General features: G+C 38.8%; 1 protein-coding gene across 1 annotated transcript; it reads right to left on the bottom strand.

Moving 5' to 3' along the window:
• Positions 1 to 5,965: 5,965 nt before the first annotated feature.
• On the bottom strand, positions 5,966 to 15,326 carry LOC139720859 (mitochondrial glutathione transporter SLC25A39-like). Its single transcript, XM_071632194.1, has 9 exons — positions 15,254 to 15,326; positions 14,806 to 14,948; positions 13,839 to 13,906; positions 13,038 to 13,174; positions 11,715 to 11,888; positions 10,966 to 11,075; positions 10,161 to 10,242; positions 6,996 to 7,079; positions 5,966 to 6,237 (listed from the first exon to the last, which is right to left on the bottom strand). Exons 1-9 carry the CDS (start codon positions 15,324 to 15,326, stop codon positions 6,122 to 6,124), a joined length of 987 nt encoding a protein of 328 aa, XP_071488295.1. The 3' UTR covers positions 5,966 to 6,121.
• Positions 15,327 to 17,322: the final 1,996 nt, after the last annotated feature.

Below are 17,322 nucleotides of genomic sequence, written 5' to 3'. Positions count from 1 at the left end.
ATAAGTGCAATGAAATGGTCTTAAAGATTTGGAATAACGATGATGGTAAAAGGCGCCGCTTTTGTTTCTAGACAATCACTGGTCTTCAGTTGTTGTACATCTGGAGGGCAATTGTAACGCTGTACAAGACATCAAAATAAGTCTATTAACAATCATTGAACTCTTTTACCATAGAAAATATAGACCTAGTAGCCATTATATATCCCACTGAAACTTTATAACGAATTCCATTTAGTGACTGCAATTCTGCAAATATTACCAACATCATATGAACAGGTTAGGATCAAGTTCCTATGGAGACAAAAACAAAATAGGGGCGAATCAGTGAATATCCTTAATCTACAGGTCGTCTAAAGATGAAGCCTTAAAATAATTCGTGGAAATATCACTCAGCACCCACGAATATCTCGAAAGGGTTGTTTTTAGTTGTTGTTTTTTTTTTTTTCCAAAGAGAGATTTGCAATTGCTACATACTACAGTAACTGCAGTTGCAATGTCACCATAATTAAATGCTGATAGTCACTCGTCTTTTGACGGGCTGCTACTATGGGACTTGTAGCTGCAGTTACTAGAACTTTGGATGGCTGCACACGTCTATATGAAACCGGCCTCTAAACACGATCATGTAGTAAGTCCTTAGTTAAGATCGTATTCGTATATGACCATTTTGCCTCGCAAAATTTGATGGTGTCTAATCGGGTGTCTTATCTTCAAAATACAACGCCATGGGTTGGAGGAAAAACATCACAGATGTATATCTCCTTCAGTTTTACAGAACAGGAATCTTACATTGATATAAGAATTGATGATTCCTTGGTAACCATGTACAAAGCGGAGCACTGTTTTAAAGGGGGAGGGGGCAATTAGTGGTGACTTGAAAAAACGTATCGAGTCAAGAAATCAAGTAAACTTTCGTCGACCTGATTACCACTGAGGACAAACGTATTGACACCTTCATGGAGTGAAGTTTGAATGAATGTATTCTGTCGGAAGAGTGACTGATAACGTAGCACATAGAGTTTGATTCGACGTGCGTCTGATCGCGTATGATGCGATGTCGTGTTAAGTGTTCGAAAGGGAATACTAGAATGTTCTGATAACTTCACCCAGTGAGAAGAATTCTAGTAGAGCGTCGGGCCACAGTCGAATCGCTTGGCGTATGATGTCCTCTAGTATAAGGTTATCCAGTGAGGTGGGTCAACAGTGCACCCTTTTAGTAACCTAAAATGATTTTAAGGATTTTTTTTTTTTTTGAAATCTTGGAAGGGAGTGTTAACTACCTATCAAATCGCAGTTGATACCATTATAGATCACAAAGCTATCATCTTGCTAATGAATCTGTGTCTCTTGCCATTTTATTCATCTTTTACCAAATATCTACTGAAAATCACTACAAATTTGCAGGAAAGTAGGGTAGAACGCACTACGCAGGTCTTATAGGAAAATAGGCGTCTTTAGTGTAGATAGAAATTTATATAATAATTTATGGTTCATATTGGCTCGGTCAGCGGAAATGCAATGACGTCATCAGTCATGGATTTCGCATTCGGGCGCTTAGAAGGTGACCGTCTGAGTCTTTCTGAATATCTTGCCCTTATCAATACATTCCGTCCAATTTAACCGCATGTACTTTAAGAATAACAAGTGCAAGGTTTTTATTTCGTAATAAATATTCTCACTATAAACAGATATTAATATTCGGCATTTCGCTTTTGTTCTTTTCTTCGTTGGATAATTACTGTTACTGCGCAATGTTATGAGGTGGTTTTTTTTTTTGATGAATAGAAGATCTACATGCATATATATACATGTATATATATATATATATATGTGTGTGTGTGTGTGTGTGTGTGTATATATATATATATATATATATATATATATCATATATACAATTCCATTCATTGAAATCACTTTCTTTTTGACATGCTAATCGCTCACTTGTGCTCAATTCAACATGCCTTGCTACGTTTCTCAATCTTATTTTTCTTCTTTTACTCTTTCCTCACAACCACAAACAGCAGCATGGAGACATTCAGCATCAAACTACATGAATGGATTCACATTTAAAGATATACTTTTAATTCAGACGGACAGGCATCATTACAAGGCATAATTTCTCAAAGAATTTTAAGTACGTGACCTTCGTTAAGCTACATGTACGGATGGCAACTCATAATCATCAATTAATTGTAAATACTGGTACGAGGTACACCTTGCTGAAACAAACTCTGTCACCTCGGATACTGAACAAGGTATGCATTTGCAAATACATTGCAAATGCATTAAAAAATGTATGTTATGTGAATGGCAAAACAGAAAAAAATACTATATATAATACAAAAATCGATCAGCCAACACACAGTTGCTGGTCACTAAACGGCTCAGTGCGTGGACGGTTTCACGCCTTTCTTGTTGAAAATTGTAGAATGACTTATTCTAGCGAACACCCCTGGGAAGACGGTCTTTGAAGTGAGTTGATATAAATGGGCATATAACATATAAATAACTGAACATTATTCAGCTTATAATCATGCAGGCTATCAACATGTATTAGACTGGGGCAGTTATACTGTTTATCCAGTTTCCATTGTAAATATTACTAGTAGCCCCTTTTTTGGACAGGGTGTCACTTGTCAAGCCATAAAACTATGGTACAGACATGCCTTGCACTATTCAAAAGACTGCAGTGATGGTCAACGGTCAATGCAGATGACCATGAGCCACTCAATAAAAACCATTTGGAAGGTGAGAGGGTGGTCACTATATCATTCACTTGTGACTGGCGCTTTCGCACCTTGGTTACTGTTCCCCTTTAATAGGTTTTCAGCCTCTGTTGGACGTGAAGCAACGTCTGTAATATGCAGGGTCTCTATCATTCTGTCCTAAACATACACCTGAAATTAATAAAGGCACTGTCTAGTAATGTTTCCAGTTTGTAATATTTGCGCCACATGGTCCTACACATGCTACAAACAAGAGTAATATTGAGTAGGAATGACGCCATGAAGAAATTGCATTTGAAAATTAACATGCAAAATGCTTCAAACAGTTAAACTCAGCCGATTTATCATGCTGAAAATATTACACGAACAGTAGTGTCAGGAAAGAAAAAACATTAAAAAAATTCTGTAAATGGTTCATTAGCACGGAGATAATCATTCATCAAAACATCTCAACTGTGACTACATTAAGTCTCCACGCTTTTGTGTTTGTTCGAGTGTCCTTCCATCCACTTGAACATCAACATACACAGCACAGTCAACTGAGTTTGACAATTTTTAAAAATCAAATCAAATTTACTTAAACTCGAGTTCTCATAAAGCATCCAAATGAAAATACTAGAATTCTGGCAATGCCCTGTCTGAAGATAAATTTTGCTGAATTACCACAGGAATTCCTCATGGGTGGTACGATTTTAAATCATGAATAAAATGAAACATCTCCGTCATGAAGAAAACCCAAAGAGACTGTGACAAATATCAACAAAAACTTGAGACTAAAATACTAGTCAAACTTTGACAGTGAGTCCTCATAATTATCATAAAGTGACAATATCTCACCAGAAATGTTAAGAAATAATCCAACCTCAAACATACAACCTACAAACAATTGATATTACAAAATAACTGATAATACACACAAAAACAACAACTCAGAAGTGAGACTACACTGTATTTCATATACAGGTACAGTACTTTGTGCGTCTTAAAGACATGGCAGAATTTCAGTATCTTATGAGCGATTGCCTAGTGATATGCTAGCACAATATTTCCAAACATAAGATCACACATTGCACATTAATCCTCTATTGTAGAGGACCTCTAAAATGGACACTGTTTTCTTTTTTCAGGACTTCAGACAGCAAAGAGTAACATAAGCTCAAAGTAATAACTCAATATATCAGGAAAAAAAATAGCACACCAAATTTGATACTGAGAAAGGCTGAGAGGAACTGCTGAAACATGGAATTCAATATTTTCACAAAGTCTCAACATTGCATGTAGATTTTGCTTAATGCTAGTCATAAATCAGCCACTTTAAGTAGTTATCATCTGAAGCCAGTGACCAAAATGAAAGAATTAATAAAAACAAAAAAAGGAGAAAGATCTTAAACCACAACTACCTACACAGCCTTCTTGTAACTTTTGTGTCGATACACTATGTGAAGAAAGCATATGTTTGACCTCTAACTTTAACCTTTGCAAAAGGCACCCTATACTGTATTACTACCCATCAAGATTAAGGAAGCAAGAAATGAAGACAAGCACTGAAATAAAAGAAAAAAAACCCAAAAGAAAACAAGCTGAAATATGTTTCAACAACCACAAATGAAGATCAAAATCTTGGTAAATATTAATGCACCGCCAGCAGTGTTATTCCTGCTTTCTGGTACATTACTGTGAAAAACAAAATCTCACAATCTCTGTTCATGCACATATACATGCCATTGATCATGAAGGTCACATTTGACATCTATACGATACATGGAGCAAACCTTTCATCTATGTACACAATCTTACGTGTAAAACATGTTTTTTTTTTTAATGTTTTTCAACACTTGTGGTATTTTATCAACATTCTTGCTGTTTCCTGTGTCGAACATGGCAAAAATATGTACGTAAATCAATATACGGAAATAAAAGTATTGGCACAGATCAATATCCAGTTTCTGTAATGATGAGAAGTGAAATACAGTGCAACCATGGACACTTAAATACCTATTTGCCTTTACATACCATTGTATTTGATCCACAAATAACAAGCCGTGATACACACCACATCGTCTAGAACAAAATCTTCTCAATACTCTGGCCATTCAATAACCCTGTATTACAACATGTCGTGATTGCGATAAAATCACATCAAAATGCTTGAGCTTTTCAGGTGAATAGTGACATTCCAAAATCTTAATTTTTATCCTTTGGTCCACTGACCACATGATTGATTGTTCACTCACTCCAGCACACAGCATTCTACCATCGACCCAGTTTTCGATAACATTTGTGCGTCAGTTTTTCCTTGAGTTTCTCTCTTTGGGTAACGTGGAAACACAGAATTTCCAGAAGTAAACCCAACATCATTGGGTGGGTCCATTCATCCTCTCTCATAATCTACCAGAATTGCTGCCCTCACATTATACCATCAAAAGATGAGCAGTGTTTTTAATACATGTCCTTGCATCAAATCTCTTATCAGACTTTGCAATTTGACAAGAACACCTTCATCTACTCTTCAAAGCCTTACAAAAGTTAGCAGTTAAGTGCCTCGTCATACTGTATCCACAATCAAAGTATGAAATAGCGCAAAATATCAATAAAGTCACAGCTTCATTTGTGACCTTCTAGTGATTATTTTTTTTAACTTCATGTGAATTATCCTCCATATAGACCTCATCACTTGAGAAGTTGTCGGCTCACACATTGCATTGGTACTGCACCTGGTAAAATTTTGATCCTAACTTATTGCTTATACGGAATACACCACACAGCTGGACAGACGTACAGACAACATGGGAAGCTATATTCTTTAGACACACACATCAAATCCCTGCTTTTACACAGCTTTGGTTGAGAAAGTCAGTCACCTCACCCTCTCGTAAGAAAAGGTGCTAACGATATGAGCAAAAATGAAAAGTTGAGCACCCACTTTCATCACATGACAAAAGGCTGCCAATTCTTAGGCACTCTTAGAAGTGGCCGTAAGGGGAGGATGCTCGACTGCTCTCTTGCATCGCAGCCAACACCTTTTCCACAAATTAACAGATGCCATTTACGAAATTCCCTGAACCCGCAGCTAGGGCATGTGGAACCTTGAGCAAAATTCGATCAAGCTGCCAACAGCCGCAACTCAACACTGTCTCTTTCCCCGTACAGATTCACCTCCCCCCACATGCCACTGGAGCTCAGTACATTCAAGCACTCTGCTGCATGTCACCAAAACTTTGAGAGAGGGCATTACTGTAGATAGGACACAACAGATGAGCATCTTGTAACATACCGCTGCTTATCACTGTACAGAACATTGCATTGACTTAGCTGCAGTCTTTGTCTCATCGTATTTCTTTTTCAAAGACATACAATCTTCCATTATTACGATACTTCCTCTTATGTACTGAAGTTCAGGTGGGACTCATATTTTTCGTGTTAACGTCGCGGAAAACGTGAAGGATGAACTCGTAGCACGTAATCAATATTGCACTTGCAGGAGCCGACATGGCAACCCTTGGCACGACTCCTGCGCAAACAATGAAAAAGAGTGACATCGTATTAAGCAAACTGACACAAAAATGCATAAAACAGAAATAATTAGATTGATTACAAAAATGGTAAAACTTTGTTGTCATGGTGTAAGCCCTGGATTGTCACCTGAAAAAAAGCACCACTCATGAACAAGCAGGCACATATGTCGAAAGATACATTTGCTATCAGCGGTCAACATTGAGAGTACTGTCCAAGATTTGACTCAATCTCTGTTTGATACAATAATTACCTCTTTCAATGAGCATATACTTCATACCGACATATTACGGTTAACAACCACAGCCAATACAAACACCAACATACACATGCTTGTAAAGAAGTAGGACTTTTTTGATGTAAAGCATAATGTAAGTCATCTGATTTCAGCCTTATGATTGTCAATAATGTAGTAATAGTTTTCAGTGATTGGTATTATCAAATCTTAGTATTTGTTGATTATTCTATGCATAAGATCAAAACCTTTCCTGTAAACATGCTATACTAGCCTTTCTGAAATTGTCAAATACATGAAAATGATATTTTTTCTTTCTTTTTGTTGACACCCAAAAATTGGATATAAAGCAAATTCTAAACAACAAACAAGCAAACATCACAAAATTAGCACTGGCTCTGAATTCAGGCTGACATCAGGAATATCATACATGATATATGTGTGTCTGGGGTTTTTGAAAAGAGGCATTATTAGAGGGAAAGGTGGGGAGTTTTGTGAAAGGGGTGTCCACCTTCACTCACCTGAGAAGAGAGCCGTGATGCCTGACTGCTTCTGGATTTGCATCATCATCCTGAGTGTATTCTGGCGAGTTGGACATGCTATTCCTATGTGCATTGAAAGAAAATAGTGTGAGCAGCCTTATCATCATCACCATCACTGTGCTTAATAGCAGAATCTATGTTGTTACATGGAATGTAACCCTTTAAAACTCTACTTGCAATGTGCACTGACAATATGATATTTGTTGAAGAAGTATAAAGTCACCAGGAACTTTTATGCATGCAATTTATAATACCCTTTCTTTTAAAATCTCATCCCCCCCCCAAAAAAAAAAAAAAAAAAAAATGTGGCCAGTTGAAAACTTTAGATGATGAAGTTCTGTCTCTGATTCTAGTTCATGTCTGCATTTTTAGTTGATATCTATTTTTACAATAATAACTCCAATGACTTCTTGACTGTACAACAAGACAAGGCTAACCACCAGGGGACAAAAATAAAAGGAGGTAGCAGGTCTCTGATGGGGTACCATTATGGCCTGGCTTCTACCACTGACAGTGACTTCGCTACATAGCAAGGCTTACTCAATAGCACTAGCATCATCGAATTAAAAGAAATTCCACTACATGTCATTTTTCTAAACGATAAGTACACATTCATTTGACATAAATATGCACAGGGTAATAGTACAGTACTCTCCGCATAATTGGGTAGGCTCGGGCAGAGCGTTTCTTACCCGATTAAGCGGAGTACCCGATTAACAGAAGAACAGGTCTCATTCACAATTGACACACACAATGTGTATTTACATGTATTGTATACTGTACCAAACACCTACACTGTATGCTTAATATGCGTGCCTACACGGCACAATAATATACATATCCTACCCTTGCTCAGTCATGAGCAATAATTAACTCTCTTTACACTCTTTTTATGGACAAATATGTCTTCAGCAAACTTTCTCATTTGACTAAGACTCCTCGCTAATACGTAGGCGTTTTCCAAAATGAACACGTCTGTTTGCGTGCACTAGTCACGTGGAACGTCGGGTTACTTTTTGAGAAGTGACTGGGGAAAAGGAAAATTATGGAGCTGGTGCATGGCCTGATTTTCGTTGCAAGCTTCTCATATTGTGAATGTTATTGCGGAGCAAGGGAGGAGCGCAAGTGTGTTCAACTCCTGTCTGTCTATGCAGTTGTGAGTGCCAGCTACATGACGTGTAATGTTCGTCTTTGTGTGGCAATTCAGCACATGTACGCCTACATAAAAGTTTTCATGTTTAATCACTCTCAAAATAATCGGTCTTCTTTGCAAATTAAGCAGAGAATGCGATTAGTTGTGGAAAATTTGACATGAATGATTTCTTAAAGTGTTATATCTGCGATAAAATATGGGTAGAAATTAGGTTAGAAGAAAATTATTTACCCATTTATGCGGAGAGGCAACCCGATTATCAGGTAATCTTAATGTGCATTGGAACTGACTCTGACATTACTACCCAATTAAACGGAGTACCCGTTTAAGCGATACCCGATTACGCGGAGAGTACTGTATTTTCCCTGCCTTCAAAAAGTTAAGCCAAGTGCTCTTCCACTATGTTACAACAAAGAAAATATGTTGAGTTCTCGTTATATTTTCTCTACATTGTTGTCCTCCTGTGACAATCCAAGATGTTGCAGTTTTCTTTTCCAGCAATGGCACTACAGAAACTTTAAAGATTCATAAGTTTTGAATGAACTGTCTGATTTCACTCAAACTTCACTGACTTGTTTTTTTTTTTGTTGTTTTTTTTGCATTCACTCTATATTTGGGTTCTACACCCCTTTAAAGGGATGGTACACTTTTTGGCTGAGATGGGGATTCAGGTTTCCAATTTTTTTTTTTTGTGTGTGAAATAATGACAAACCTCTCTAGAAATGTGAAAGAGCATACATTTCTAAGAGGAATTCACAGTTTACTGTAAGTGGAAATTTGCACGCATTTCGCGCAACCAGAAACTAGCGCGAAAGTAAAAGCACACGAATATTTTTGCTTGCCATTATGTTCCTGTGCAGATTTAAAAACATGCGAAACTCTTCTTACCCGGCCAAGCACGAAAAATTAGTCGTGCAAAAATATCCACTTTTACAGCATGTGATGAAAATTGGTTTTGAAATGGCAGAGCTATCAAAAAAAAGTGGTCCTATTCAAAGGTGCCACCCAGCTATTATGAGGACCACATTGTTTTGCTTTGTTATAGAATATCTCAGCCATTTCAATACCGATGTTCATCAAATTAATTTTGTATTTCTCTTAGAATTGTATGCTCTTTATCATCTCATACGTGGTTTCTAATTATCTTGCAAAAAGTTAAAATCTTAACCCCTCAGCCAAAACTACACCATCCCTTTAATCTCTCTACATAATATAGGTCCAATCTACAGATGACAATGACATAAATGATACCCCCAGAGTTAGATGCTGCTGGTTGTCAACTAAGGCTTTCAATGGCAGTTGTGTGAAGTCACATGCTTTCTAACCATGCTGAAGTGTCACGCTTAATTCTTTACTGATTTTGTTTTCTTTAGTTGTCTTCCATGCTGGATGAAACTCTTCCTCTTGTATTTTTCACAGACAGGCTTGGCCAATACAGTGGATTCCCAGAGACTCCAACCCAAAGCACCTCCTGATCTGGAGATTCTCCCGCCTGAAACCCCTAGCAAACGGGAGACTCCAACTTGATGTGTGCGAAGCGTGAAGTTCCTAGGATTCTAGATGCTCTCTTGTGCTATCTAACGCTTATTTTTTCAACATACGATAGAAATAAGTAAGAAATCCTTTCCAACGGGAGACAAAGAGCCAGGGCGGAAGAAATTAAATCTCAAACGGGAGAATGGGAGATTTTGCAAAAATGGGTTTTCGGCGGGAGATCTCCCGTCGAAAACGGGAGAGTTGGAGTCTCTGGGATTCCTATTATAACCAAGTCCTCGGGACCAGCAGTTTTCTTGCGTTATATTGAAATTTTGTTATAACCAAGCAAATAAACAATAAAAAAACATAAAGCAGGTAATGTTGCAGCCTGAACTTTTACTCTGTTGTAATCAGAATTTCATTATAACCGTTCGTTATAACAGGAGTGCACTGCAGTTATGTTGTGCCAGATCATTAACAAATTGTATGTGAAGTTTACGACGCCCAATCTGTACCTTTGTGTCTTGCTGCATCACCGATAGCAATCTGCTTGTTTGTCTTCACTACATCAAAGGGGGTGGTGACGATGGCCGCCATCTATGGGAAATTCAGAAATGAGATAAGAGAGATGACAGGAAAGGCACACATAAACGGAACATGAACGAGGTCAGATCGTATATCGCTTGCTTTAAAGCAAAGCACCTAACTTCCACACAACAGGCTTTCACAAAACCTGAGCTACTTCTACCTCTCACAGATTCTATGAAATGCTGATTTCTTGATCTATCTTTCTACACCATACTGTACTGTTTTCCAAGATCCACACATATGAACTGAATAAGGAACAACTAGCTCCACTTATGCTTGCATCAATGTACCGTGATGTAGTCCACCATGTTTAACTGAAAATCAAATTGGGCATTGGTAGTTCTCGGAATCTGCATGACCCCAACAGAGTTGGCCTATCTCTTGGGGTTGCATGTCATCCCACAACGATCACAGAATCTGCCATATCAACATGCTACAAATTACTGGTACTTTGATGACTCTTGACGAGTTCTCCAGTTTATGTTCATGAATCTCCGTGTGGCAGTGTTAACTTGTAACAGGTGTGTAGGGACGCGTCACTGTTTTTGAGCTGTGACATGCCACCTTTTTAACAGCCACCATTATTTTCACTGCATCTGAATATCTTTGCAATGAATGCAGCACTGGCTCTAATTTTCTTCACAATGAATGTGTTCTGCAGAGTATCATTTCGAAGTTTTCAATGAGTCTATCAATTTTTTTAGTTTCTACAGCATAAGAGTATGTGCTCACCACTCCCGATGCTGCACCTGCCCAGAATGTCATGCTGACCGTTGCCTCGGCAACGTCCCACATTCTCATCAACTGGGTCTTCAAGAGTTCATAGTTGCTCCAATACAGGGCTTGGGGGGAAAAAAAGTAAAAGGGATAAACATACACTTTTGGGGGAAAGATAGAGAGACAGAGCATGCATAATAAGCATTACGACCATGAAAACTCATACGCTATGTTCAACACGTAGTATATTTTGAGTGTCCTAATTGTGAATTTCCATTCTTCTATCAAAACAAATGTATTTCTCTCCCTCACTCGCACTGGCACACAATTTTATGTCAGACTTGTTTAATTTCACCTTGCATGAATCTATTTGAACAGAATTTGTCACATCCTGCAAATTAATTATAGTCCAGTTCATGGACAGTCACTCCCTGATCTAGTCTGGTGTGAAGCTGTTTTGCACAAAATTATTTTCCAGTCCTTTCCCTCTTGTTGATTCTCACAACATAACCTCATTATAATTTCTTGGAGGATATGCTTTTAAAGTGAAAGCAGAAGAATACAACTCCTGAAAGATGTTGCTCTTGATAGCTGTTTATCACTGTCATTAACATTTTAATCATTATCCTCACATCACTATTCATATCAGTATAATTATCATCATCATCATCATTTAGTTTAAAGTATTTTCAGTGTTACTATCACAACCAGTATTATCCACTCTCTGCAGGGCACCCAGTCCAACTTTGACGAGACCGACTCACCAGCATAGGGCACATCGCGCAGGATGGTGGCCCCCAGGCCCCGCCAGAGAGAAAACAGTCCCTCTGCCTGGTAGCCTGCCCGGAGGCAGCGGCCAAGTTCCATGTAGGTCATGCTCTGGGACTGCAGCTTGGTGCGCACCAGGTCCATGGGGCTGACCACTGTCACTGCCATGGCTGGCAGGAGAAATAACAACAATATCATAGAGTTGGACAGAGTTGGGCATCACCTTCTGTAGTCTTTCACATAATCTACTCCTGGGCCATGCATGACATACACTGTAAAAAGCAAGGCTTTTCTCTTCCTGCCTTTTAATTAACACCACCATTATTACTTCTAGGTGCACTGATTTATGAAACTGCATACATATCTTGAGGATGGCAGATTTCTATACCTGCAGTGCATCTTGAACAACAACCATATTAAGTTTCTGATAACCACTTTTCACTGCTGCTGTACAATTTTATTCAATCCATGCGGCACTTTAAACAGCAGAGCCCAGCTTTAGTGGGACAGGAAGTCATGGCAGGAACTCAGAGACTAAAGAAGGAAGGTGAAACCGGGGTAACCTGCACACAGGCAAGGTGGCACACATCGTAGAAAAAGTGTATACCCTTTGGTTTTCTCAGTCAACGCTAAGTTCTTCATTCGCCAGACATAAAGATGGGTAGGTTTGAATGTACGTACCACTTCCTCTCCCACACCACCCCACCCCCATCACCAAATTCCTTACTGTTTCTGTAGACCTTCTCATGTTACAGGGCTGCCCCTCTCCCCCCCCCCCCCCAACCATCAATAACTTTACTTGCAAAGTTGTCCCGCTTTCAAAGCTGTCCTCTAAAAACATGAACATCTGTTTAAATCTGTCTTATCTGCCTTCTTCGTCTTGTTATTACTGATGTTGTTGCCATTGCATGTGAGGATCAAAGTCCAAAAGTGCTCAAATACCACATGGGGTGAAAAGGTGGTGCTAAATCTAGTGGGTGTACTCATGATGACACCGACATGTACAGCATGTATGTGTTATGAAACAAGGTCACTCTGGAGAGCACAAAATATCATTGCACACTACGTATCAAATATCACAACGTATTATATTGACACCTACAGCAAAAAACATGATTACAGCCCGTCTCCTTATTACTAAAGCTCGCTTTTATTTTTGCGGTATATCAAAGGAGTGACACAAGTCAACGTCAGCTGATTTCATTATTGTGTACAAAGTGGATTTGAATTACAGCTGTGCTGCAGCCTACTTTGAATAGACTGCCAACAGAGAGAACATGGGGGAGAGATAAATGTCTCAATATGCATGATCAGCTTACTTCTAGCACATCCGCTGGCCAGAATGGTGACCAGAACACTGTGAATATTGCTGGCTTCGCCGGAGTGGAATCCCAGACGGTTCTTCATGCTGTCGTAGACGGAGAAATAGATTATGTTGGCCGGAATGCGCATCACGCTGTTAGGAGAAACATCAGAGAATATGGCAGGTGGTCAAAGATTGGTTGTGTGTCGTTTACTGGCCAAGGGGGAAGGGGGCAGTGGCCCTTCTGTACCTCTCACACAGAAGCAAAAGTGCATGGGGGAGGGGGGATAGTGACTTAACATCCTCTGCACATTTACCAGTAATACACTTCTTGCACTTTGCATGTCACATCTGATGGGTGTTGCTTTCTTACTTGATCAGCCATGAATGCATGAATGAATCCAATCTATACATGAATTCAACCGTTTCATTTTCATTTTGGTTATCTTTTGCCAAGAGAGTGTGGTTTTATATATTTCTTTTACTGTCATTCTCAAAAAGTATGACTGCATGTCCAATCTGCATTATCATCTATAAAAATACCAAAGTGAAAATAACCTGTCACCTACCACTGAGTGAGCAGCGGCACTACCGACACTAACCAAGCTGTGAAGCCATTTCGTGGCAATGACACGATAATGCTGTAACATGTGCCCACTATCTCACCTCTTATTTATTCTCACTTAATCATGCAATATGCCTTCCCAGAGGCTAATGAATTATTAAGTTGAAGTGGATCTCCTGGTACACATTTGTACAGTTAAAAACATTGGTATCCCAGTCACAGGGAGATGAGTATATGTTTGTATGTACTCACAGGGTGGCTGGCAGACCACTCCATAACTTCTTCAAGCCTTCTCTTCGGATGATGGCACCAAATGCATCCTGCAACAGCAAGAGACATCGTTGCATGCCATCATACAGGAGCCCACTCAAGCATGGGTGGTTGATATCTAAATGCCCCTTTTCATTTTTTTGTTGTAAAATTTTAAGTGGCTTTCTAGTGAGGGTGACTGTTATCAAAAATGCATTTGAAGTACTGTCACAGCATCTAAACTGCTCTAAGGACTTCACTGCTTTCCTACCAACAGGAACTGGTTCAAAGCCAGCTTAAGATTACAAATTACCAATGTACACACACCCACACAACATGCAGGCCTACTTCATTCCCCATACATAAACCTTGCATGTAACTACTAAAACACTTGATCATTATCTGAATTGACTTCATTATCAGCTATATGTTAGCTCCCCCCCCCCCCCTGTAGTTTTAGAATCTCCTCTGCTCTCAAATAAGTGTGATAAAACAATGGGGATGCAAATGTTTCTGATACAAAGGGATGCTACAGTAGGTGGGTGGCTGCAGTTGGTCTGGGTTGATTCAGTTTGAAAATCACCCAACCTAAAATCAGTTTGTGGCATCCTTCTAGCTTTCACAGAAATATCCTTTAATTCTACAAAGACACAAAATAAAGAATGAATTATTTGAGCAAAAGATTAAAAATATGACAAAAGAGGGGAAAAAAAGATTAATAGTTTTGTTATTTGACCCTCGTGAAAAGTTTTAGCAAATTACTCTGTAAGAAATAAGAAATATTGAATATTTTCAAGTGCTCAATGCAGACCATTTTTTTTTTGCAAAAAGAAATAATGAAGTACACATGAAATACCTTGTGTGCTTAGACACATTTCCCTCTGTATTTTTATACATACAGTGCATGTTTTTGCGGAAAATATTTGCATACCCTCGAGAAATCGCTGCTTCAGCCCTACGCCTTACTTACCATTGTGCCATTAAGCCTGGTCCCGGAGGCTGACAATGTCCGATTTCCACTTCTCCATGATGTAGAGCAGAAGGTACGACATGTTCCGTTCACTGATGGCTTTTTCGATTGCGACACTTGTGGCGTCCCTCTTGGCTGCAGGTCTAGATGCATCAAATATGTATGGGGAACTATAAGAATGAAGCAAATCTGGAGAGATTTTCAAAAATTTCTGATTATGTTACACTTGAATGGGCTGGCTTAAATCAGATGTTGTTATCATTATTCAGCCAGGATCATGAATCATGGATGTGTCTTCCTTGATATCCTACTACTACTGGCCCGGACGTTTTATTTCTGCCAGTATTTGTTTGATTTATCTGTCTGTCTGTCTGTCTGTTTGCCATATCAATCAAATAGTTATAGAAGAATTTTACAGATCTAGTTCTTTGGTGCCAGTAAAAGGTACAGGTGATTACTTTTTGGTGGTGGTGATCTGGATCACGATCAGGAGTGAGGATCTGCTCAAAGGATGCATGCATGGTTCTATGGCAAAACAGCCCTATAGCCTTGGGGGCAATATGCCTTTCTCAGTGCTTTTTTTTTCAACAAAAGAATTGAAGCTAGGATTAAAGTAAACAACTTACCTCTGACTGGTAGCTTGTACTGGGCTTGAAGACGAACCCGAACAACATCCAAAGGGGTCACTGAAAGACAAACAAGTGCAAAGAGCAAGTTGATCAATGGGCGACATATCAATTCCTGAATTCCTGAATCTACCCCAGGAATATAAGTGAAAATTTTCTGGGGAAAAAAAAACCAGACGCATGCATGCAGAAAGTTCTGAACATTAAAAGTTTAGAGAGTATGATGAATTGCATGAACTTTTTTCTTTTGAAATGCAATCAGTGAAGATCTGATCAAAATCATCTTTTCAAAATGGTTTTGATGACTCCAACTTTTTAATTTACTTGTGAACCAAAGAAAAAAAAATCAACCTAGACAAACAAACTATTATTAGTAGATTACACAACACTTCTTACTTTAAATATCACTTACATTAAGCCTGAAAAGCAAGATATTTCTCATGCTTCAATGAGCAAAAACATACTTCATTTCAGTGTTTTTCCCCCTTCTATACACAGTAAAACTGATTTAACCCTTTCTCTGTTTTAGTTGCGGGTCTGTGTTGATGGGAGACGAGGAATCTGATTTCAAGGTGCTTTAAGCTCAAGTATTAAAGTAAATCCTCTTGATGAAAATAGATTTAGTTTTATAAAGGTAGTCCTAGGGCCTACTGGAGAGGAAGAATATATTTTGCCATTATATGAAAAGCTTACCAAACACACATGTACAACAGTCTCACATGGAATATAGTAAAGAGTGACCAATACAACATTCATGTACTACTTTTCGCATGTACTTGAAAATTATTTAATGTACAGCCTATCATTTTACTCATACAATGTACTAAATACGTTGCTCCCTCCCCTTGAGTGCCCTTGTTCACTGACATTGTCCACATTTTATTAACCTGCTCCATTTGGGAACTGGGTATAGGGCCTAACAGGTTCTTGTTGTGTCATCTTGTCTCATATATAGGTAAAAACTGGATTACCTGAGCCCCAAAATGTAGGCCTACACAAGGGTGTCTACATTCATGACTTAAATTCATGTTTATTTGAGTCTAAAAAATGACCATAATCAAAGATTAGAGTGTCTGCACTATCAATATCATTTTTCATGTTAACACACAAATGTATATAGGCCTATACACTTGACACAGCCTTCCTGCATCTATAGTATGCATGCGCAGTGGTGCTGAGAACGATAGCCAACCATATTCATTGTCCAGCGTTGGCTGGAATGGAAAATTAAAGGAGAGAGACAGGATGGCCTTGCCTGACCACTTACGGACAAAAGCTGGTCACTTCTGGTCACGTTGCCTTACACACGGCCACAAAATACTCCACAATGTCCTTGCCTATAGATCTATTTGCTAGCCCCACTCACACAGTCTTTGTCACCCAGACCCTCCGTGAATCAGATCTGCTTTCATAGTCCAATTAATCAATATACCTCATTCCTCGTTGCTTAGTTCTGGTGTCAAGAATTATTGTATCACACAAAACCAGCTCACTGAGCCATTATTTCTAGCCCAAGTTCGCTTTCTACAAGTAGGTGAAGATTAAACTTGTATAAATTTGCAAACTACAGTGTATATCACACTGGGCTGAGTATGATCATTCTACTGAAAATTAAAGAATAACTGGATGGATCATCACCACAATAACACAATGTGCAAAGGGTTCTGCAATTCTTCCATCTTCAACATATTTTCATTTTTTCTCATTATTCATACATTGTAAATGCCACACATGACTGTGTCAGACATCAGGCCTTTTTCCCCTTTTCTGCAATACAATGAAGGACGGTACGGAGGGTGTTTGATCTGCAGGGTAAGACTATAAAATATTTTCGTACATCCATGTATTTCTTTTTTCAAGAGGGTGTGTGGGGGGGGGGGGTGGGCAGAGA

This window comes from Diadema antillarum, unplaced genomic scaffold, assembly GCF_040938485.1.
Source record: "Diadema antillarum isolate AM-2024a unplaced genomic scaffold, OU_Dant_1.0 scf00000134, whole genome shotgun sequence".
NCBI lineage: Eukaryota > Metazoa > Echinodermata > Echinoidea > Diadematoida > Diadematidae > Diadema > Diadema antillarum.
Note: the sequence above shows the minus strand (reverse complement) of the source record. Positions and strands in the feature narration are given on the sequence as shown.

Bases quoted from the DNA above. Each gene is read 5' to 3' on its own strand.
- LOC139720859 (XM_071632194.1), bottom strand. From the start codon at position 15,326: ATGCATGCATCCTTTGAGCAGATCCTCACTCCTGATCGTGATCCAGAT. The intron at 13,907-14,805 runs GTAAGTAAGGCG...TTGCTGTTGCAG, and splicing joins CCAGGCTTAATGGCACAATG to GATGCATTTGGTGCCATCAT. The intron at 10,243-10,965 runs GTGAGCACATAC...AATTTCCCATAG, and splicing joins CAGGTGCAGCATCGGGAGTG to ATGGCGGCCATCGTCACCAC.